The following is a 23,301-nucleotide window of genomic DNA, read 5'->3' as shown; positions in this document are numbered from 1 at the left end:
GTCCTCATGACCAAGTGACTATCACATACCTGCAAACCACAAAAAAACATATCTAGGATTTCCAGCAAAATCCTATATACTTCTACTAAGAAGTTAATTGCACCAAGCACACAGGGGCTTACTGCTCAAAAGAATTTCAGTCTTTCGTCAAAAGCATGGCTTCCAGACAGACCTTGAGCCTTGGTGATGGTCTAAAAAAAAGTTAACTACTGACAGTAAACTTGAGGAATTATATCAACACATGCACAACAGAAAAGAGTACCTTAGAGCATATTTCTGGTGATAAATCAGTAGCGATTGCGGATATACTCCCTATAGAACTTGGCACCCCAATGGTATAACCCCATTTAAAGCGCATTTGCATGAGCAGAAGTTCTTTTGCAGCCCCCCCCCCCCCCAAATTTCCATTGATTTTCCCCTTTCCTGCTTGCAGCCCTCTTTGCCCTGCCATGGTGTTCCTATAGGGTCTCCCAGCCCCTCAGGAGCACTTCTTCAGGGGTGCAGGGACCTGCAGAGGGGGGGGGGAGGAGGAGGCAGCACAGTCTTGTTGCATGAGCAGAAAGGTTCCCAGTTCAAATACAATAACATCATAGCTGTCAGTCCCTTATTCCAGCGCCATGTCCCGCTGCTGTCCCTTATTGATGGATGTCCCTTAAATGTCCCTTAAATTTCAAAGGAAGCAGCTCCTCTCCCTCTCTCCCTGCTGGCCAGGGAGGAGGGAGGCTCCAACTGTGTTGCTTGGCTGTGTTGCTCACCCAATAAGAAGTCTAAGAACGACTGGGGGGTGGAGCTTGCATGCCTTGTGTGCGGCTAGTTAATGCAAGCTGAGGGGTTTTTTTGAACGCTGGACGCCATTTTGTTGCACATGCTGCTGCAAACTTTGCAGTGCAAAGCCAGGCCGGGGAGCCATCTTAAGTTGAGGCTGCATAGGCCTTCTGGTGCATGTGATTCAGATTCTATTCAGTTGAACCTCTGGTTACAAAGTTGGTTGGACAGTGTTCTCGAAGCTACCAGCATGAGTTTGACCAGACTGCAGGAGGACAGGAAGACTGGAGTGCCTGGAACAGGTGAGGCTGCAGGTCCCTTATTTTGGCTGCTGGTCCCTTATTTTCAAATCTGTAAGTTGACAGCTATGATAACATGTGTGTATGATATATACACACATTCTGAAGCCGCTTGTTCCTGCTGGCAATTTTCATGCTGAAGCACTGCAACAACCATGGATATGCGCTTCTTACTCTGCTTTTGCTCTTTTCTCAAGGCACTCAGAGTAATGGGCCGGATAATGCGTGAGTGCTGGTACGCCAATGGGGCAGCTCGACTGACAGCGCTTCGCATTAAGAAGACCATTTCTCAGCTCTACGTACAAGAAGATTCCAAAGCTTAGATTTGCACACCCCCACAGAAGAAGAAAGGGGAGGAAATTCTGTTGGTTTTTGGTTGGTTGTTTGGTTTTGCATTTGTTTTGATTTTTTTTTCTCTCTCTCTACCTCTCATGATGCAGAGCACAGTATTTAAGAGCCCAAAGCAGAGTAATGGAAATTAACTTCATTGGTATGTTCAAAGGTTAATTTCCAGCTGGTTCATGATGTCCACAGACTGCCTTGCCTGGTTAATGAAAAGTTACCCTCCTCCCTCTCTTTTTTGGAAAACCGGATCTGGTCAATGTTCCACTGTGTGACATCACCCTCCCTGCGCCTGCCATGCAAGCCCTTATGCATCTAAGACACAACTGAGAAACATGGACAAGGTCAGGATGCAACCACACCTAGGACTTTTGTAGTCTGTGCAGATGGTAACTGAAGAAACTAGAGCATTTAAGGTTTGCATTGTAAGCAAAACCTGAATGTAATATTCTGCGTATTTATTCTGTGCTAAGATATATTGCCTGCTCGAGCCACACTTTCCCCCCCTCCCTTCAGTAAATCTCACAAGATGAATAGCTTTCCAGGTCACCTAAAGAACTGCGACTTAAGCCACAAGACCTCACATGACATAGACCTGGAGCTTTCTTCCTCATGGGATTTCAAGTGTGACTACAGGCCAGAGAGGCATGTCTTGGAAAATCTCCATGGGATCTGGAGCATTAATGCCCACTTGCAAGGATGCTGAGCTTCTCAAGTTCCTCCTGGCTTGTGGTCCTTGAGCAACAATGAGCCCCCTCTCCATCCAGGGCATGACAAATGTCTCTCCAGTGGATTGCTACTATGTTGGGTAGGGATTCCTGAAAATGTGCTAAGTATATCTGTTCTAAGCTAAGGTACATTACAAGCATTGTGTGACTGTAGAAAATGTTTGCAAGGGAAGCACATTTCTCTAGCATCTCCAGCTACAACCAAGCCACACTACCTGTTGTGTTGGCTATATAGCTGTGCATTTAAGTTGTTGTGGTGGTGTTACAGAAATTAGTAGAACAGGGAGAAGGGGAAGGGGATTTAAACCCTTTACTCCTTGCTGTGGTACCAGTTTGGATTGCTTCCACCCATTCCTGCAGTTTTGCTTGGTGGGGAATAACTCGTTTTCTTCAATAAGAACTTTCCCCCTATGCAAATTGCAGCAGCAGGGGACTCAATCTAGATTGGAACCATAGGAAGGATGTTAGCCCTGCCATGCAGATCTCTGCCCCCTCCATTTCACACTGGAAATCTCTATCAAAAACCCTTCACTAGAAGGCACAGCTGTAGTTTGGCCCAAGACTATAGAAAGCTGCTGTCAGTTGGTGTGGATTATATTCAGCTTTGTGGACCAATGATCCAACCTGATACAAGGCCACTTTCTATGTTCTAAACCGTGTGCTGTTACCCTTCAAACAAGAGAGAATCTTGGACCAAATTCATTGAAGCATTTCCCACAGAATTTTGTAAACTAGTTGGTGCAATGTGTATAGAATTTGTTTCTTGTTTGGTCTTTTATTAACCAAATAAGAGAGGCGTTCAATCGAACACATATACTGTGAAACTTAAAGTTCTCATTATATGTTGCCTTAAAAGTGGCCATTTATTTAATGCTTCAAATGCAAATTTATACTTAAATGTTAGAAACGGCATTTTGTTACATGTGTCCAGTTTCATATTCCAGAATCTTAGCCAAGGACCACTGCTGTTGGGATAAGCTTGGATTGCGTGCTATGTGGTGCCAAAAATTAGAATGAGGCTGTAGAATATGTCTGTGATTCTTAATGGAAGGATGTCAGAAAACAATGGGTATTAGATAATGAAAATTTGGGTATATATTTTCAAAGTTAATTTTCCATGAAATTTTGAAGCTGGGAGGGTGATGAGACTATTAAATACATATATTTAAAGAAGAGCTGTGTCTTTAGATGTCTGTTGTTCAGGCTGGACACTGAGGTCCAGCTCTGAGGGCCTTCTGGCGGTTCCCTCACTGCAAGAAGTGAAGTTACAGGGAACCAGCCAGAGGGCCTTTTCAGCAGTGGCACCCACCTGTGGAATGCCCTACCATCAGATGTGAAGGAGAGAAGTAACTATACAACCTTTAGAAGACATCTGAAGGCAGCTCTGTATGCTTTATTATGGTTTTGTATATCCTGGAAGCCATGCAGGGTGGCTTAAGTCATCGTTTTGATGTTGTAGTCAACCAATGATAAAATACTGCATGTGTGAACTGGTTCTTAATTCATGTATTTGGCACTGTGAGTCACAGAGCCTATACGTTAAAATTCATTTTATGGATCAACCTGTCGCCCTCTTATTTGCTGTCCTGCCATTTTCTTAACTTTGTAAAATTAGCACCAACCCTTCTGTTGCTGCAAGTCGAGTGAGAGATGCCTATATGTATGTGAGGAATGTTCCTTCTTAAACCGCCCCCCCCCCCCGTTCTTTAAGGAATCACTGGTATAGTTTGAAATCTTCTTATATTGAAGCCCCATGCCTATTGCCTGTACTGTGCAATTCTAATGTGAAAAATAAATGGCCTTGCAGGGAAAAAATATATTTAACTGGATGCTGCCACAAGCTCCATATTTGTGTTTTGAAATACTTTATGTATGTGCTGTGTGATCTTCTTTTGTATGAACCTTTCTGAAAGGAACACACATATTCTGTGCTAGCAGGCGCCACAAATTTATGGCTCTGCCAGTAAAGGAGTATTATTATTTTTTGTTGATGGAATGTGACAGAAGTGCAATAAATTGAATTTGAAGGATCCTGAATGTATTGGGTAAGATGCCTATATCAGAAGAAAGCACAACTCTTAGAGTTCGGAGATGCTTAATGGTTGGGCATAGCGCCATTCCAGAGTAGGGAATATGTAGCGTTTCAAACCTGCAAGTTTCCATAAAAGCTGTGCTTTTTTAAATAGAAATAGGAATGTTTTTATGTTCATTAAGAGACTAGCTTCAAACACAGTTATGGAACTGAGTGATGATGTCAGTCTTCAAACTTGTACCTGGTCTAACCTTAGTGTATACTGTAACAAGTAAAATATTTATTTTTTTTATTGCTCAATACTGCTGCTGCCTCTGGTTGTAAATAATGAGTTTTGAATGTTGTATTTTTGAATACCTACATTTTTCTGAAAGTGTATTTTTGTAAAGTGGCAATTTTACTATATTAATCCTTCTTTGCCATTGTTTCTGTGAAGCATAACCTCTTTTAAAGAATAAAAACACGATGCCTACGAAATGTACTCTGTTCTGCTGCTATGTCTTCCTAAAGTCATATATATCTCATTCGACCTTGGGGTATTTTTTGAGTAAAAACAAAACACTGACACCTCTCCCTCCCCACCCCCCACCCCAAGTCCTAATCTTAGGTGCTTTTTAAAGCCTAGAAATCTCTGCATATTGTTTGAAGAATAGGAGAAATAAAATTTCTTACCTTATTTTGCGCTGGTCATGCTGCATCTGTAGTACCATGCCTATTTGGGCACCAAATTTTAAGAGGGATGTTGACTGGAGCATGGTCATGGGATAGTGAGCGGTCTAGAAACCAGATCCTAAAAAAGATTAAAAAGATGTGGATTACATGGAGTAGGCAAACTAAGTCCCGGGGGCCGGATCCGGCCCAATCACCTTCTCAATCCGGCCCGTGGAGGGTCTGAGAATCAGTGTGTTTTTACATGAGTAGAATGTGTCCTTTTATTTAAACTGCATCTCTGGGTTATTTGTGGGGCATAGGAATTTGTTCATTTTATTTATTTTTTCAAAATATAGTCCGGCCCCCCACAAGGTCTGAGGGAGAGTGGACCAGCCCCCTGTTAAAAAAGTTTGCTGACCCCTGGAGTAGTAGAAAAGCAAAGGAACCAGGAAAAGGGTGGAAGGGAAGTCATATGGTATATGTATGCATGCTGTATTTGGTACGAAGTTCTAAGTGGGACAAGGGGATGGGGGGGTTAACTATGCTTTGTGTTCCTGTTTTGGAAAATACAAAAGAAGAAAAGAAGGAAGGAAGGAAGGAAGGAAGGAAGGAAGGAAGGAAGGAAGGAAGGAACCAAATCCTCAGAAGAAAAGTTGAAAGAGCTAAATATATTTAGCCTGGGGTGGGGAAGACAAGGTTAAGGAGGAGACAACTATCTGTCAGCGGAGGCTGGTCCATTAAGACAAATGGGACACTGCCCCACAACCACAGTCTGCTTTCAGTTAGATCCCTTTCCCTACCTACCTGCCTGCCTTCATTGGCTCTGCCTCTGCCTACTGTTGGTCTACTAGCTTTCTGCCCCACTAGTCACCAGCTACCACCAAGAGCTGTCAACACAGAAGAATGGAGTGGACTTCCTCTCTGTCGTTCCAAGGGGATGGTGTTATAATCAATGGGTGGAGATTTCAATGAATGCCTAAACATTGAGGAGAAACGTCTTGATGGTGATGTGTTAGTGCCTAGAGAAGGCACTCTGCAGTGTGTTATCTGCCTGTCATGGAGGTGAGGATAGAAATCTTTGCTGTGGCTGAGATGCAGGTGGAAGCTTCCATATTTTAACTATTGCCTCCCCCTTCTATCACCCATTAATTAGGGGGAGTGGGGTAAGAAACGAACAGGTCTCTCTCTCTCTCTCTCTCTCTCTCTCTCTCTCTCTCTCCTTTCCATGTGTTCTGGCCCAATATGCTCCATCTTCTTCACACAGCTTCCTTCTCCCAAGATAGCCAGAACCAAGGTCACATCCACACCATAAATATTAAAGTACATTTGCACCACTTCAACAGCAGCCTTTACAAACTGCATTAGAGACACATGATTACAAAGTAAAATTTAAACTACAGTATAGGCTCAAACAGACAATTTATCACCTGTAAGGTCAACTAGAACTTGCAGCTGTTTAAAACGTTTCGTACATCTGCCAGTTTATATACATACTGAAATGCTTTCCTAAGCAGAGTAAACTATTTATTCTGAAGAGAATAAATAAAGCTGAGAGTCCCAGGATAGGCCTTATAGCATCAGAGCTCTACTTTGTGCGCACTCTCTTTCTCTTGTCTGTCTGTCTCAAATGCAATTATAAATTGGTATGGAGAGCAAACAACAGCTTTTCTTCTGGTGAGAGCAGTGCGCCACCTGCTGGATCTTGAAGGGTTTTTTATGAGTGTGTGTACTCTGAATACTGGGTTAATTCTGAATGAAACATTCTATGCTTTAGATTTCTTTTAAAAAAATAAAACAATGCATAGTTGCTTTCATTGTTCAGTGATGTCAGGGGGTGATTTTATTTATTTAGCTAGCTAGCTAATTTGCCACCATGTATCAAATAACGGCAACGTGAAAAGCAAATATTATCTTAAGGAGAGCAAAGGTTGAAAGGCACTTTCGAAATTACCAGCCCTGGTTCTAGGCAGCGGATGGAGGAGAAATTCTCTAGCAGTTCCTTAGCAGCAGTGATGCAGGTCAGGAGCACCCCACACCCTAAGATTTCAGGGCCCAAACCTGAGACCTACACAGAGCCCACTGCCCAGTGATGTCAAAGTGGGAGGGCCTCTTCCCCCTCAGCCCCCCCATGTCCTTTTCTGACCTCACAGGTGATGTGGAGCCACGGTCGACAGTTGGGAAAGGACCAGCACAGCCACCTAAGGCTGGACAATTATGGTGCAACTCAGAACTGATTTATTGATTGTTTATTTCTCACCCATCCCACCCTTCATGTGTATAGGGGCACACAACATAAAGCTCAGGTATTTACTCTTAAAATATCTATCTTTGAAGAAAATGGACATGGTAACTAGATATTTAGAAACAAATATCTTGATGACATCGCCTCCAGACTAGAGGGCAGGGTATATACACCTTTCTGCTCTAGTTATCTCTCACTTGGACTACTGCAGTGCACTCTACGTGGGGCTACCTTTGAAGGTGACTCGGAAACTACAACTAATCCAGAATGCGGCAGCTAGACTAGTGACTGGGAGCGGCCGCCAAGACCGCATAACTCCGGTCTTGAAAGACCTACATTGGCTCCCAGTACGTTTCTGAGCACAATTCAAAGTGTTCGTGCTGACCTTTAAAGCCCTAAACAGCCTTGATCCAGTATACCTGAAGGAGCGTCTTCATCCCCATCGTTCTACCCAGACACTGAGGTCCAGTGCCAAGGACCTTCTGGTGGTTTCCTCACTGCGAGAAGCCAAGTTACAGGTAACAAGGCAAAAGGCCTTCTTGGTGGTGGCATCCACCCTGTGGAACACCCTCCCATCAGATGTCAATAAAATAAACAACTACAGTGGTACCTCGGGTTACAGATGCTTCAGGTTACAGACGCTTCAGGTTACAGACTCCGCTAACCCAGAAATAGTACCTCGGGTTAAGAACTTTGCTTCAGGATGAGAACAGAAATTGCATGGCGGCAGTGGGAGGCCCCATTAGCTAAAGTGGTACCTCAGGTTAAGAACAGTTTCAGGTTAAGAATGGACCTCCAGAACAATTTAAGTTCTTAACCCGAGGTACCACTGTATCTGACTTTCAGAAGACATTTGAAGGCAGCCCTGTTTAGGGAAGCTTTTAATGTTTGATGGACTACTGTATTTTAATATTTTGTTGGAAGCTGCCCAGAGTGGCTGGGGAAACCCAGCCAGATGGGCGGGCGATAAAAAATAAATTATTATAATTATAATTATAATTAATATTATTATTATTTCTGCTCACCTAGTTCATCTGGGAAAGTTATGCAAAGGCCCATTCTCTCAAGAAAACCCTCAATCCTCTGCCCTCTTCCAGCATTACTCCATCAACATAGAAATCCCCCTTCCCACACACTGAATAGCTTCATTCCTCTTTCCTTTCCCAATGATCTCTAATATGGAGTTTGCCTGGCACACACTGTGTTGACATCTTCATCAAGCTTGCCACGACAACCCCAAGGTCTTATTCCTGGTCAGTTATCTAAATTCACACGGGGTCTCAACTGATGGTTCTGAGGGGTCTGAACAGTGTGAAACTAATATTATTTTTGTGCCCACATGCCTCATTTTACACTTGTTTGCAATGAATTTCATTTGCCATTTTACTGTCCGCCCACTCCTTTTTTAACAGGTTATTTGGAAGCTCTTCACAATCTCTTTTTGTTTTAACAACCCTAAACAATTTAGTATAGTCAGCAAACCTGGTCACCTGATTGCCCACCCCTAACACTTTCTCCATTCAGAGAATTGTTTCTTCCTACTCACTGTTTCCTGCTATTTAACCATTTCCTGATCTGCAAGAGGACTTCTCTTATTTCATGACTGCTAAGCTTACTCAGGAGTCTCTGGTGAGGTAACTTATCAAACGCTTTTTAAAAGTCCAAATACACTATGTCAACTGGATCAGCTCTATCTAGAAGCTTGTTGACACTGTCAGAGAACTCTAATAGGATTTTAAAAAATTCCTTCCACCGCTCTTAACCACTACACCACACTGGCTCTCAAGCCTATGGCACCCGGTATTCCCAGGCGGTCTCCCATCCAAGTACTAACCAGGCCTGACCCTGCTTAGCTTCCGAGATCAGACGAGATCGGGCGTGTTCGGGGTAATATGACCGTAGCCCAGGGTAGCAACTAATGAAACAATAGAAACAATAGAAACCTCTTTAAAACATTTAGTTGAATTAGTTGAATGGAAGGTCTACTGTGAGGAGGGTTTGACTAACAGTTTGGGAGAGTCTGGCTTTTAATCTTTATTAAACAAGGTGCCATATTCATGCACAGATGGATATTCCCAGATGAGTTTAGTGGCGGCATCATCATTAACATTTGTTTTCCAGCTTTCCTCCAAGGAGTTCAAGGTGCTATACATGGTTTACCCCTCTCAATTTTATCTTTACAACACCTAGTGAGGGGGGAGTAACCTAAAATCACCCTTCAAGCTTTATGGCTGAGTAGGGCTTGTACACACTATACTTTTAAAGCACATTCGAAGCACACTCTTTCCTCTCAAATAATTCTGGGCACTGTATTCCACTTAAAGGTTGCTGGGAATTGTAACTATGAGAGGTGAACTACATTCCCCAGAATTATTTGCGGGAAACAATGTGCTTTGAGGGTACATAGTGCACACAGCTAAGGTTTCTGAACCCTGGTATCTCATGTCCTTGTCCAGGCATGCCCAAACTTGGCCCTCCAAATGTTTTGGGACTACAACTCCCATCATCCCTAGCTAACAGGACCAGGGGTCAGGGATGATGGGAATTGTAGTCACAAAACATCTGGAGGGCCAAGTTTGGCCATACCTGTCCTAGTCCAACACTGTCAGAAGCGGTTTAGTCATGCTGGCCACATGACCCAACAAGCTGTCTGTGGATAAACGGCGGCTCCCTAGGCCTGAAAGCAAGATGAGCGACGCAACCCCATAGCTGCCTTTGACTGGACTTAACCATCCAGGGATCCTTTACCTTTACCTTTTTACCAACACTCTAACCACCACAACACACAAGAGTTTCCTAGGGAATCCATCCTCTTTCTGGGTTGCGATTATCCATTCCCTACACCCCCTGGCTGCGAGTGCCACAGATCCATTCCCACTATATTTCTTTATGGTTCCTACCCATTTGTCCTGCAGTGAACTTTCATTGCTGAGTCACTAAGTCATCGACTCAGTGGAGTCATTCTGGTGCATGATGTTACGTCTGTGTTGCAAGTTTATTGTGGCTTCTCTGCAGGCTTCAGTACGAAGAGAGGTACACATTGAGTAATAGTTGCACAGATTATTGAGAAACAAGGTTTGTTTTCAAAAGCCGAAGAGAACAAACCACAATGCGTGCCCAATCAGAAAGCTAATTAAAGGTGCTTAAAGTAAAGACACTTAAATGATATTGTAGGCTCCTGCTTAGTAGAACTGATATGTTGCAGGGTCACCATTGCTTTATTGGTTTCACAGAAGCAGGAAAGTGTTTCACAGCTAGAAAAAAGAGAAGAGAATGATATTTGACACCTTCAGCTAGAACAGGGTTGAAGATCCTGCGGCTTTCCAAATGTTGTTGAACTACAGCTCCCATTACCCCTAATCGCTGACTGACAGGAGTTGTAGTCTAATATCTGGAGGGCCACAAGTGCCTCATCCCTGAATTAGAAATGGGAAATACTCATGACGATGTTAACACGCTCAATGCTGCTTCTTCCATTTCTTATCTCCATTTTAAGAAGCTCAGAGTGTGGTTTGTCGGGGGTACCCAACAGGGTGCCCTCCAGATGTTGTCAACTGCAACTCCCATCACCCTTGGTCTTTGGGCCAGGTTGCTTGGAGATGGCAGGAGTTGTAGTTTATAACACTGGGGAGGGTGCAAAATACTGGGTAGCCCTGGGTTATGTCATTTTATCCTCAGGAGACCAGTCTGAAGGAGAAGCAATGGCAGCTGGTCCTTCTCGGCTCCATTTATGGTCCACTACACTGTTGTGGTGAAGGTAAAATGGCGCCACCCCACCCTGAGCTTCCTACAACAGAGAGAAGTGAAGACCGTCCAGAATGTCACTTAAAAGTGTGAACAGTGCAACTGCCTAACTTTCCACCCTCTAAAGGTGTAAATAAGATACAGTGTCAAGAACAGGCCTGAGCACAATCGCAGAAGTGTGACCTTGAGGTTTACCTATGACATTTGGCAAGAGCTGATGTTGTGAAGTGGCCTTTATTTAACTTTTCTGGGGTTTTTTAAAAAATAGCAATCGTACTATCTGTGTTGACATGCCTGGCATATCATGGCACTTAAAAAGCACTGAGCTTTTGTTATGTAAAGTGCTTTAAAACACACACACACACACACACACACACACACACACACACACCTGTTTTCCTCATGAGAGGTAGTTGTGTTACAATTCCATTAGAAAGGGAACTAAGGCAAGGAATAACTTTGTTACTAAAATCTGCAAACCAGATTGGGAAAGTAGATGTAAGGGGAGTTAACAAATTACTATACATCACTGAGTGGCATGCAAGAAAAATTAAGAGAATGCACTTTAACTATTACTCATATAGGTATTAACTTCTGAGTCAGAGTGCAGTTTCAAGAGCCAAATTATGAGATAGAAAACTAGATTATGCTTTCTGTTTGATGCATGTCTTTAGATTAATACAACTGTGACTTTTACCCTTTAGGACCTCACCTTCAAAAATATTTCTGGATTTATACCCTGTAAGGTGGGTCACTGAAGGAATAATTCATACTTTATCAACCAATTAAACAATCATTTGCTGAATTGCTTAACTAATTTAAATAAACATGCATATTCCCACACTTCAGTTTAGTGCCTTATTGAGGTACTGAATTGTGTTGCAAGTGGCAATTGAACAAAGACAAGTAAGAACTCTTTGAATCTTTGTCATTCCTTAGCATATTTCCATACCAGAGCCAAAACACCTTCCAAAATATGCAAACGTGCCTTTAACTCTCTACCCCAGCAATTAAAAGTGTCCCAAACTGGTTAATAAACCAAAGCTTTAATTTTTGGCCTTTCAGATGCTGTTGGACTACAGCTCCCATCATCCCTAATCATTAGCCACACTGGCTGGGGCTGATGGGAGTTGTAGTCTTGCAAAGCCAAAGGTTCCCCCCTGCTATTTTAGTTGATTAATTGACCAGTGAAAGCCTGCAGCTCTAACAACACACCAATAAAGAACCATCGTTGCATGGGAAGTTTGTTCGATATACTTTTAAGCTGGATACACAAAGCAGGTTTATCTTTTGTGTACAGCGGACTGTATCCAATTCTCCCCCAGCACAAGTGCTGTCACCAGTTTTGCCCATTTGCCAGTCCCCATATCCCCTGAAAGCTGACTACCATAGGGAATCTCAAAGCATGTGCTGAGAGGCACCAGGGACTGTAAAAGGGAAGGGTGAAGGCCAGCACTTTCCCACTGCATGCTTGCACAAGGGAAACATAATTGCAATGTGGAATCTTTATAGATAAGCCATTAATTTCACATTGATTGTTTTTAATGGGAAACTATTTGCACTAGTAAACCCCTTTGCTGCTGCTGCTGCTGCTGCTGCTGCTGCTGCTGCTGCTGCTATTTCCAAACTAGAAAAATCAAATTCAGCAGCTGGTGTACACTATGACTTCACAAATACGCAAGTCATATTTACTTTAAAAATAAAATAAAATCAGTGGTTCTCATTAAATGCTACAGATTTCATAGAAGCAGTTGATTGCACCAATGGATCCTCTCCAATGCTTCCACCTCCTCATGCAGCAAACATTTGCTTTTGCAATGGAACTCCCCCCTCCTCTCCTCTTCCTTGCGCTCTCTCTCCCCCCGCCCAGTCCCATCAAAATATGGGTTGGAAGACCCTCTGGAGCAGTTTCTGTGAGTGCATGAGGAGATAAGAGGAAGGGGAAATCCCATTGCATGAGTGGGATGTTGCTTGCACAACATTGGATGCAACCAAATGTCTCCAAGAATGAGTTCTGGATTCAGGGGTGTTTTAATTTATTATGACAAGCTGGAGTCAGAGACTTCTGAAATGGGCTGACCTGCTTGGCTGGCACTGATGACTAGCAACTGAGTGGCTTTCTTGGCTGGCTTGCACACCAGTGGTTGCCATCAAATGGTGGCACCAAAGAAGAAACAGAGTGTGATGTGCAAACAGCATCATGGTTCACCTGTGCAATAGGTTTGGGGAATACGTCAAGGGTTAAAATAATGGACAGTAAGTGTACCCTACCCCTTCCCTTTTTGGTGAACCAGTCAAACACACACACACACACACACACACACACGGCAGTCAGCTTTATCACATGAGCTCACAAAGAGTCATGACTGCAGATGACACCAAATTACTCAGTATGATGACATTTCAGGGAGCATGTGTAGAACTTTTTAAAAAGGGACCTCTCCAAACTGAATGAGTGGGCAGTAGAATAGCATGTGAGATCCAGTGCAAACAAGTTCAGAGTGATGGGGTTCAAAAAAACTCAACGCTTCTAACATCACATAGTGGCTCGGCTCGCACATAATGCTAAGCCATGGTTTAATAAACAGTTTAATAAGCTTTGACCCCCTGTCCAGCAAGTAGGGAGAATTTCCACTCTCTTTCCCTCAGTATATACACAGTAAATATCTGCTCTATTGTAGGGGTAGCTCACATGTGGCTCACTATAGGTTGTTAGACTACAACTACCATCATCCTTGACCATTGGTCATGCTGGTTAGGGCTGATGGGAGTCCAACAACATCTTTGCAAGCAGGTCACCCTGCCAGGAGAGTTCATGTGCTGAATACTTTAACAATTCTTTTATTTTTTTCAAAATGGAATGTATTATTTTGCCATTTTTACTGTCTTTATTTTGGGGGGCTTCTTCTTCTAAATCGATTTGTACATCACTTTGAGTACCCTGAGTGCCCCCCTTTTAACAGCAGAAGAGCCATTAAAATGTTACAAAATAAATTCAGAATTTGAAGTCATCTGGTAAAATTGATTAACACCATCAGCAAAAAAAGGAAGTGTGCACAGTAAACCAACATGCTTCACTACTGCATGATCTGATGATGGACTATAGCTGAAACGCCTTTTCTTTTTTCTTTTAAAAAAGTCTATTAGTGATACTCATCCAGGGCAGATCCATCAATTGCTATTTGCCATGACAACTAAACAGAACATCCATGTCCAAATGAATATACTTCTAAGTTTGCTTTAAGGCATTTCCTTAGTGCAGGCACCCCCAAACTCGGCCCTCCAGATGTTTTTGGACTACAGTTCCCATCATCCCTGACCACTGGTCTTGTTAGCTAGGGATGATGGGAGTTGTAGTCTCAAAACATCTGGAGGGCCGAGTTTGGGGATGCCTGCCTTAGTGCGACCTTCCCAAACATGGTGCCCTCCAGCTGCTGATGGACTACAACTCCCATCAACCCCAGCCAGCAAGGCCAGCAGCCAGGAATGATGGGAGTTGTAGTCCAACATGTGGCAGGTTAGCAGACTGGGGAGGCTATCTTAGTGGTACGGGAGCTCTGCAGTTACTCCAGTAACATTGTAAGCCACATGAGAGGTGTCCTAGAATGTGGTTTCTTCCCAGCTCCTTTCAGTTTTAAATTTTGTTTTAGTTTTTAATTAATTTGTGATAAGCCTTTGGTGTTCTAAATTGCATTGTTAATGGCTTTTTTTTTTTGCCTTTTGAGTCTCCTAGAAAACTCCTCTCATGCAGCAGCTATATAAATGCTATTAATAAGTAACTAAATCAATTCATTAACGTTTGGTTAACTTTTTTAAAAACTTAGTCGTCTTAAAGCAGAATTATTATCTACAAATCTTTTTGACTTTGCAAGCAGGTATATTTGCCGATGGTGCCTCTTAAGCGTAGCTTTCTCCTGTTTTGTTTTGTTTTGTTTTGTTTTGTTTCCAAAAGAAAAGAAAAAAGGTGGGAGGCCCATATAATATTTAAGACATAGGGATGCACATTTATTGTTTTCTGCAACACACAACAAAGCAATGCATAATAAAGGAAGAAAAGAGGAAGAGTGTCACTGGAGACATTAGTCATATCACTTAAGCAAGTGATGAGATGATGCTATTTCTAGAGGAACCACCTAGTTTGTGTTCAGCAGAAAACAAGCAGTGACAAGCAGATGGTTCACTTTCATCCTACAATAACTGCTGTGTTTCTCCCCCCAACTATGATCACATGCACCTAGTAATAGGGGTAATAGAGAGTGATTCAAACTACCCCTAATAAATGGAACACTTCTGAGAAACTGCCTGATTAATTTATATTAAGAGAGAGAGAGACTGACTAAACTTGTTTTTGGAAGGCAGCCCTCAGATAAAGTGGGGTAGGGTTGGGGTGAAAGTTAGGGCTAGTATTCATCCTACATGGAACTGGATTTCCCCACCACCTTTTAAATAATAAAAAAAAAAGGTTGCTTGCGGCTTACTTAGAGCCTCTTTCCAACTGCAAACAGCCAGGTAGCTTTCAAGCCAGTTCCATCTGTTCATTGATCTCTGCTTTGCTACAGTGATTGATTTGCCAGGCTGCGAGACATGTCCTTAGCCCTGAGCTATAAATAACATAGCGGGATGGAAGAAAAATAAAAGAGAATGGAATCAAGGCAGGGGGATAGGAAACGGAACAAAAGAGAGGGGAATTGATGGAGAGTGAGGTGGAGGTGTGAGAGTTGAGCATCCTTGGCTTGTTAGGCCCATGGTGGTGGCGGAGAATGAGGACGTGTGCTGGCAAGGAAAAACAAATGTGTGCAATGCGGCTGAGCAGAGAGAAAGCTCTACAATGAAGCTAAACTTCTCTGGTGTTCCTGAAATGACCCAGCTTGGGATGGGGTTTGCTTTACTGCAATTCCTGCCTCCTGCCTTTTCCTGCTGGGCTGTGATTCTTGTACCAGTACCAAACCGCTGGGGGTAGAAGACAACCCTGAGATCTACGGATGAAGGGCAGTCTACAAATTCAATAAATAAATGAAGTCACGCTATAGTCTTTAAGAGAGCCCAAAGTGGCAAGATAGAAACGCCATCGATCATGGTGTACACATTAGTTTCTTTTGTCGCAGTCTAGTTTCCAGTGAAGCAGGCTTTATGATCAAAGTTGAAAGGGAAAACAGATAAAAATGAGTGTGGATACCTTGGCCAATAGCTGCTGTATCATTTTTCCAGGCAGACGTGAATGGTTGGCCCATGATTTCAAACAATTCAAAAGAATGGTGTTTGGAGGAAGGTCTTTAGTTTCCACTAGGATGATGTCCACTACCATGGCAGTCTATGAGCGCTGAGCAGTTATGAGCACCTACTGAAGCGTGCCCATGATATAAGCAGTGGACAAGCTGCACGTGTCTTCTCCCCTTCCCGCTCCGTGTCCGTGGAGTAGTTTTAACAAATTTACTTTAAAAATGCAAGTAAAGCAAGCGTGGCAATGGTGGAGCCCTTTTTAAAAAAGGAGGGGTGGTTAGAAAAACCATTTGATCTAGTTAGCTTCATCACTTCCATTGACTGGTTTACATACCATCCAACATTTCTCTGACAAAAATAGGGACATCCCATTCCATAATGGTAATTTTACTATTTATACCCCACTCATGGTAATTTTACTATTTTTACCCCACTCATCTGACTGGGTTGCCCCAATCACTATGGGCAGCTTCCAACATATATAAAAACATAACAGAACATTAAACGTTAAAAAAACTTCCCTATAGAGAATTGCCTTCAGATAGCTCGGGAGTTGGGTAACTCCATACCCTCCAACAGTTCTCCAATGAAAATAGGGACATCCTAAGGAAAAGCAGGACATTCTGGGATCAAAACAGAAACCGGGATGGTTTCTCTAAATCAGAGATGTCCCTGGAAAATAGGGACACTTGGAGGGTCTAGGTTTATGGGAGGTAAAGAAATAACGGCAAGTTCGGACACAGAATGAATGTGCCTCCCATCTGCAAACAGACTCCTTCCCTTCTCAATTGTTTTTGCACAGTTATCTTGCTGTTGTTCCTAGATCAAGTTTAGTGACATGATGCAACTGACAAAGAGATAGTTTCTCCTGAAAACTATGATTCAGAAGAAATGTTACACTGATAAAAGTGTTGAAATTAGTTGGAAGTTCTAAAGTCTCTGTGCAAATGTTATCTCACCAGCCCCAAAGCACTGCTCAAAGAATATGCAGGTGCACTACTGCAAAGGAGTATTCTGAAGGGTGTCTGACCACACTCATCCTGAAGGCCAGACATTATTCACCCTTTACAGGAAACAAGATAGCAAATGAAACCCATCTTTCTCTTGCAAATGTATATACAGGAAACCAAAGAAGAGTGGGGAACAAGAAGCAAAAAAGCACCGAGTTTTGGTTAAAGATGATTTAAATGAGCTAAGAAATCAGATTAAGTTGAAGTTATTTTTTAAAGGGTTGTGCCAACCCCGGTTTCTCAACATTTCAGGGGACTTCCACAGATAATGGTTCTTCATGCAATAAAACCGCATGTTTCACAGTAGTTGTGGGTAATGCAGATGTCATCCTTCAAGCTTATGTTGAGGGGGATATCATATTTTCTCACTTCCCAAGCAGAAACAGCTAGTCTGTCACTGGGAAAATATGATCACTCCATTATCTAGCACATTTACTTCAAATATGTGAACTGTGTGGAGTATGGTTGCACTAGTATTACAAAGAGGGAGGAATCAAACTCTGAAATGGAGAATAGCTAAACTTTTAGGTCTGTAACGTGTGTCTTGTATTTGAGGTGACCATTACAAACCACTGAGATTCATGCATCCAAATGTGGGTTTTGGGAACATCGCTAGTTAATTGGAAGAAGGGTGATGATAAGCTTGACTCAGAAATTCAACTTCATCTACATGTTTGCATCCCAAAATATAGTCCTCAGAAATCCCCAGAGAAAGACAAGCATGATGGACTGGACAGTTGCTATGTCTGTTGTCTTGCCTATAGTCTTTTGGAATTCAGGAAGTTGAAGTAAATGAGAAGCACATATCCATGCATTCAGGTTGCAGCAGATAAAAACAACTGTGTTAAAGATTAATCCCCATCCCCGGGTCCATTTGCATATAATGAAGCACTGTGATTCAACAATGACAATCCTGCACAGATATCAGATTGACCCTATACAGCTGTGAGATAAAGGTCCATTTCACAGGTTACACTAAGGATGGGTACACACCAGACAGTCATATGGGTTGTGTGTGTGTGTGTGGTGTGTGTGTGTCAGGCCTGGAGGCCAAATGCAGCTCTCTGTCTAGACCTCAGGATGGTCTAGCGCCCAACTCTCTAGCGACTGCAATCTACTCCCAGTATAATAAAACTGGCACTGATCTACCCATTGTCATCGACCATAGTTGTTGAGCTGTTTTTAGGAGGGGATGACAAGAGTTATTGAGCTTCTTTTAGCGACTGGGGCAAGAATTATTCAGCTTACCCCCCCCCTTCACTGGTGACAGCAATGGGACATAGTGCAGGGGGCAGAGAGGGGCGTGTCGCGATTGACTAGGAGTACCAGGGTGATCTACCTATCAATCGCGGTCCAGGGTTGGACATCGCTGGTCTAGCGCCACACCCCTCACTGGCGCTGATCTGCACCGCCCTTGAGTGCTTCTGCCAGACTGGAATATATCCTTGCACTCAGTGGTGGCCTTTGGGCTTTCAGATTCCCGTGGGCGTTCTATGTGACACCAAAATTTGGCACCCCTGGCCTCTTGCGCCTTCTGCTCCAAGTCACTGTTGCAGCACCTCTTGACTCGGCACCCAGTGCGGTTGAACCAGTTGTACTGCCCTAAAATCCGCCCCTGCTCTGATATTGCCTGTGTTTGCCTGGAAAGAGGAGTGTGTTGAGGATACGTAAAAAGCACTAGCTTACTGAGGAAAGGTGAAACGTCCTTTTGTTGCTCCTCCCACTTTTGCCTCTGGCTTCATTCATCTTTGGCATGTGGCCCTCTGAAAGCTGTGCAGAACAGAATGTGGCCCTCAATCTCTATAACTCTATAACACATCCCTGGGTAAGGCCTCCTGCTGCCGCCACTTGAAGAATTACTGCTTTACATGTAAGTTATGGACTTCCGGAGGCGGCGCCATCGGCAATGGCGGATTCCCTCTAGCTTTGAGGGAGTAGCTCCGTGGAAATCGGGTCTTGCCGCTACGGCGAAGCGGGGACCCCTTCGAAAACCACAGGCGGGTGAAGCCTGTGACCATGGGACTCGGTGGGCACCTTTAGCGCCCCCCCAATCTGTGAGGGAACCCTGAAAAGAGTTCCGGAGCGAAATGGGGAGTCTGGCGCGGTGCTGAGAGTCAACTGCTTCTTCCGTGGAGTGAAGCCGCACAGCTGTTGCCAGAGAGCGCTGACCTTTTTCCTGTGACAATTCGGCTAATAAACAACTATCCGTGAGTAGGTTAAGTTTGAAGACCGGGGAATTTAAGGGGAAAAAAGGACTAGTTTGGCACTGAAGCGGGAAGGTGTAAACAGGAAGTCCGCCTTCCTTTTCTGTAAATAGATCAAAGCAAAGACTGTCTAAGCTAAGACCCTGAAAATCGTGTTGAAAAAGACTCAAATCTTACTTCAATAAAAAGAGAACTCCCTCCCTGTGGTGCGGGAGAGGGGAGGGAGAAGGGAAAGTATCTTTTTCCCACAAAAAAGAAGAGAGAAAGGGAACAAAGACCATCACTTAATGCCTGGGAATGGACTGTCAAGGGACAATGGAACTGCCGTATTGTGAAACGCGCTGTTAAAGGATAATGCAACTTTTTGACAGCTAGCTCTGCAAGAGGGATACTTTGATTCTGAAGGGTCTCTCCTGACTTGAAACTGTTGTTCTTTTTGGCTAAAGGGGGGATTTCTGAAAGTTGGAAAAGTTATTTTATTGCTACAAGTTGGAACTGTTACTGTGTCCCCCTAGAGGAACTTTGAAATTGCTACAATTGGCCAGGGAATTTTCCACTTTAAACTGGCCACACTAAAGGGGAATTTTCCATTACAAACAAGTAATCGTGGGACTGACCTTGATCCTTAGATAAAATGTTATGGCAGACTTGACTCAGGAAAAAACAACAAGATCTGGTAAAATTAGACTGCAGCAGCGTAGACCGTCAGCACCCGGCCTCCCTGCCCCACCAGGGGAAGATTTAGCCCAGGTGGCGTCTAAAGGAATGGCAGCTGAAGGGGGCTTAGCTTCAGCTCTAGACAAAATTTTTGAATCTTTGGAAAAGTTGAGCAAACAAGTGGCTGAAGCGACAACTAAAATTGATCAAAATACTACAAGCATCAATAACTTGGGGCAGAAGGTGAACTCAAATACAGAATCTATTGAGAAACTGCTGCAGGAATCTACCTCAATTCAAAAAACAGCTGAAGAAGCTAAGGAAAAAGCACTGGCTGCAGAGGAAAAGATAAAGGAAAAGATACCACCGATATGTAGGCAGCTGGAGGATCACAAGTCATTGCTGTCTATGATCGAATTAAAAGAAAAACAGATAAATCTAAGGATCAGGGCTGTACCTGAACTTGAGAAAGACAATTTGAGCGACTTTCTTACGCAGGAATTTGCAGACTTTTGGAACTTAGACTCAGATAAGTTAGATTTCAAGATAGTAAGTGCTTTCAGACTCGGAAGAGGGGGGAGAAAGAACAGGGTGAGAGACTGTTTGATTACCCTCCAATCAAGAGAGGAGAGAGACAGAATATTGAGTCTGCACTTCCAGAAGACCTTGGAAATAAAGGAATCAAGAGTGGAGATATTTAAGGACATCCCTAAACATCTTTTGGATCTTAGGTCCAACTACGGAGATTTGGTGGCCCTGCTAAGAGGAAACAGAACCATTTTTAGGTGGGAATTCCCCCAAGGCCTATCTATTACTTTTAAAGGGAAAAAGTTTAAAATAAGATCAGTGGAAGATAAAGAAAAATTTCTGAAAGATCACGGAGAAGACCTGCAAAAAGAAGCCGAAAAAGAGCCAAGAGCTTTAAAACCAGGAATACAGGACATAGTACCACTACCTTTGGGATTGGACAAGTTAGAGAAGGTGATACCACCAACAGAACAAGAACAATTACTTGGCGCAGTTGGAGGAAAAGTAAAATAAATATACCATGTCTCTGCAACTTTTAAGTTGGAATATTCATGGATTTAATTCCCCGGAGAAAAGGAAAAAAGTCTTTCATTTATTGAAAAAGGAACAATTGGACTTGATTTGTCTGCAGGAAACACACGTGATAAGGCTCCATAGGAAAGTATTGATTAATAAAAGATTGGGTCAAGAGTTTATCTCGTCGGACAAGGTCAAAAAGAGAGGAGTTGTAATTTACGCGAAAGAGAGCCTATCACCGAAATTTATTTTTAAAGATGACCAAGGAAGATATGTGGCAATTGAAATCCAAACACAAGGAGAAAAATTTCTGATAGTAGGAGTATATGCACCAAATGAGGGGAAATCTGAATTTTTTAAGAAGTTGCATGAGACATTGTTAGACTATATGGATTACAACATTATTATGATGGGAGATATGAATGGAGTGGTATCTACAAACATGGACAAGTTGCAGAGACAGGTAGTTACTAAAGATGGCAGACTACCAAAAACCTTTTTTAAGATGACTGACAATATGGACTTGATTGACATTTGGAGAATAAAGAATCCCTTGGGCAGAGAGGGGACCTTCTTCTCTGAAGCCAAAATGACATGGACAAGAATTGACCAAATCTGGGTAACTAGAGGACTGGCACCTAAGACTCGAAAAGTGGAAATTTGTCCTAAAACTTGCTCCGACCACAATGCTGTGAAAATGGAGATGAAATTAACACCTACCGGTCCCTTCAGATGGAGGATGAATGACACCTTGTTTAGAGATCAAGAAGTTACCAAGAAGGCCCAAAAAACTTTGAGAGACTATTTTGAGATAAATATGAACACTACCATCGAAAAAAGAGTAATCTGGGACGTGAGCAAAGCAGTTATGAGGGGGTTTATAATTCAACAGAATGCAATAAAGAAGAGAACCCAAAATGAGAAAAAAGATAAAATTTTAGAAAAAATAAAAGAGGGTGAGAAGAAACTGAGAGCGAAACCAAAGTCACAAGAGATTCTGTGAGAAATAAAGTTATACCAAGTTCAATATATGAAGATGATGAATCAGGAAATAGAATGGAAAATTAAACAGATGAGACAAAGGACATTTGAATCGGCCAATATTATATTACACTAATACCGAAAAATGAGTCTGAAAAGACACAACTTAAGAACTACCGCCCCATATCCCTGCTTAATGTGGATTATAAAATTTTTGCAGATATTTTGGCTAAAAGGTTAAAAAAAGTATTAGTGGAGGAGATACATAAAGACCAAGCTGGCTTTCTCCCGGGTAGACACTTGTCTGATAACACGAGGAATATAATTAACATTTTGGAGATGTTGCAAGTGAATATTAATACTAAAGCTGTCTTAATTTTTGTAGACGCGGATAAAGCCTTTGACAACATTTCTTGGAGTTTCATGAAGAAAAATCTTCAGGGGATGGGGGTTGGTCAAGGGTTTGAAAATGGTATAAGTGCAATTTACTCAGAACAAAAGGCTAAACTAATAGTTAATAATGTGGTGACAGAGGAATTTAAGATAGAGAAAGGGACACGACAAGGCTGCCCAATTTCCCCATTGCTTTTCATTTCTGTCCTGGAGGTTTTGCTAAATATGATTAGAAGGGACCGTCTGATTAAAGGTATACAGGTCGGAGCTAAACAGTACAAATTGAAAGCTTTTGCAGATGATTTAGTATTGACGTTACAGGAGCCAGAATCTAGTACTAAAAGAGTATTAGAAATGATTCAGGAATTTGGTCATGTGGCAGGATTTAAGCTGAACAAGTTAAAAACGAAGGTGCTTGAGAAAAATTTAACACCGATTGAGAAAGAGAGGTTTCAGAAGGAGACAGGTTTAACATTGGTTAAGAAAGTAAAATACCTGGGGGTCAATATGACCGCCAAGAACTTAAACCTATTTAAAGACAATTATGAGAAATGTTGGTCAGAAGTGAAAAAGGATCTAGATATATGGTCAAACTTGAAGCTTTCCTTGTTAGGTCGAATTGCTGTTATAAAGATGAATGTATTGCCAAGAATGTTATTTTTGTTTCAATCATTGCAAATTTTGGATAAAATGGACTGTTTCAAGAAGTGGCAGAGAGACATTTCTAGATTTGTCTGGCAGGGCAAGAAGCCCAGAATAAAATTTAAAATATTAACTGATGTAAAGGACAGAGGTGGATTTGCCCTGCCAGACCTCAAACTTTATTATGAATCAGCAGCATTCTGCTGGTTGAAAGAATGGCTGCTTCTTGAGAACACAGACATTCTGGATTTAGAAGGTTTCAATAATGTTTTTGGGTGGCATGCATATTTGTGGTATGACAAGGTTAAAGCACATAAAGCATTTAAAAACCATATTGTTAGGAAAGC

General features: G+C 42.5%; 1 protein-coding gene and 1 long non-coding RNA gene across 5 annotated transcripts in view; one reads left to right on the top strand and one right to left on the bottom strand.

Annotated features, from left to right (window-relative positions):
• The window catches only part of ACVR1C (activin A receptor type 1C), a 45,502-nt gene extending 40,859 nt beyond the window's left edge, over positions 1–4,643 (top strand). For all 4 annotated transcript variants that reach the window (XM_081007498.1, XM_081007499.1, XM_081007500.1 and 1 more), the window contains one exon: positions 1,262–4,643. In XM_081007498.1, coding sequence (XP_080863624.1) covers positions 1,262–1,387 — 126 coding nt within the window. In that variant the 3' untranslated portion in view covers positions 1,388–4,643. The remainder of the gene's footprint in view (positions 1–1,261) is intronic.
• The window catches only part of LOC308479457, a 65,936-nt gene that overhangs the window by 756 nt on the left and 41,879 nt on the right, over positions 1–23,301 (bottom strand). Inside the window, exon 3 of the long non-coding RNA XR_013987678.1 lies at positions 4,839–4,956. This is a non-coding gene — a long non-coding RNA (uncharacterized lncRNA). The remainder of the gene's footprint in view (positions 1–4,838; positions 4,957–23,301) is intronic.

The sequence above is a fragment of the Podarcis pityusensis genome (genome assembly GCF_964106645.2).
Source record: "Podarcis pityusensis genome assembly, chromosome: 1".
Lineage (NCBI taxonomy): Eukaryota > Metazoa > Chordata > Lepidosauria > Squamata > Lacertidae > Podarcis > Podarcis pityusensis.
This window is presented reverse-complemented; position numbering and strand designations above follow the sequence as displayed.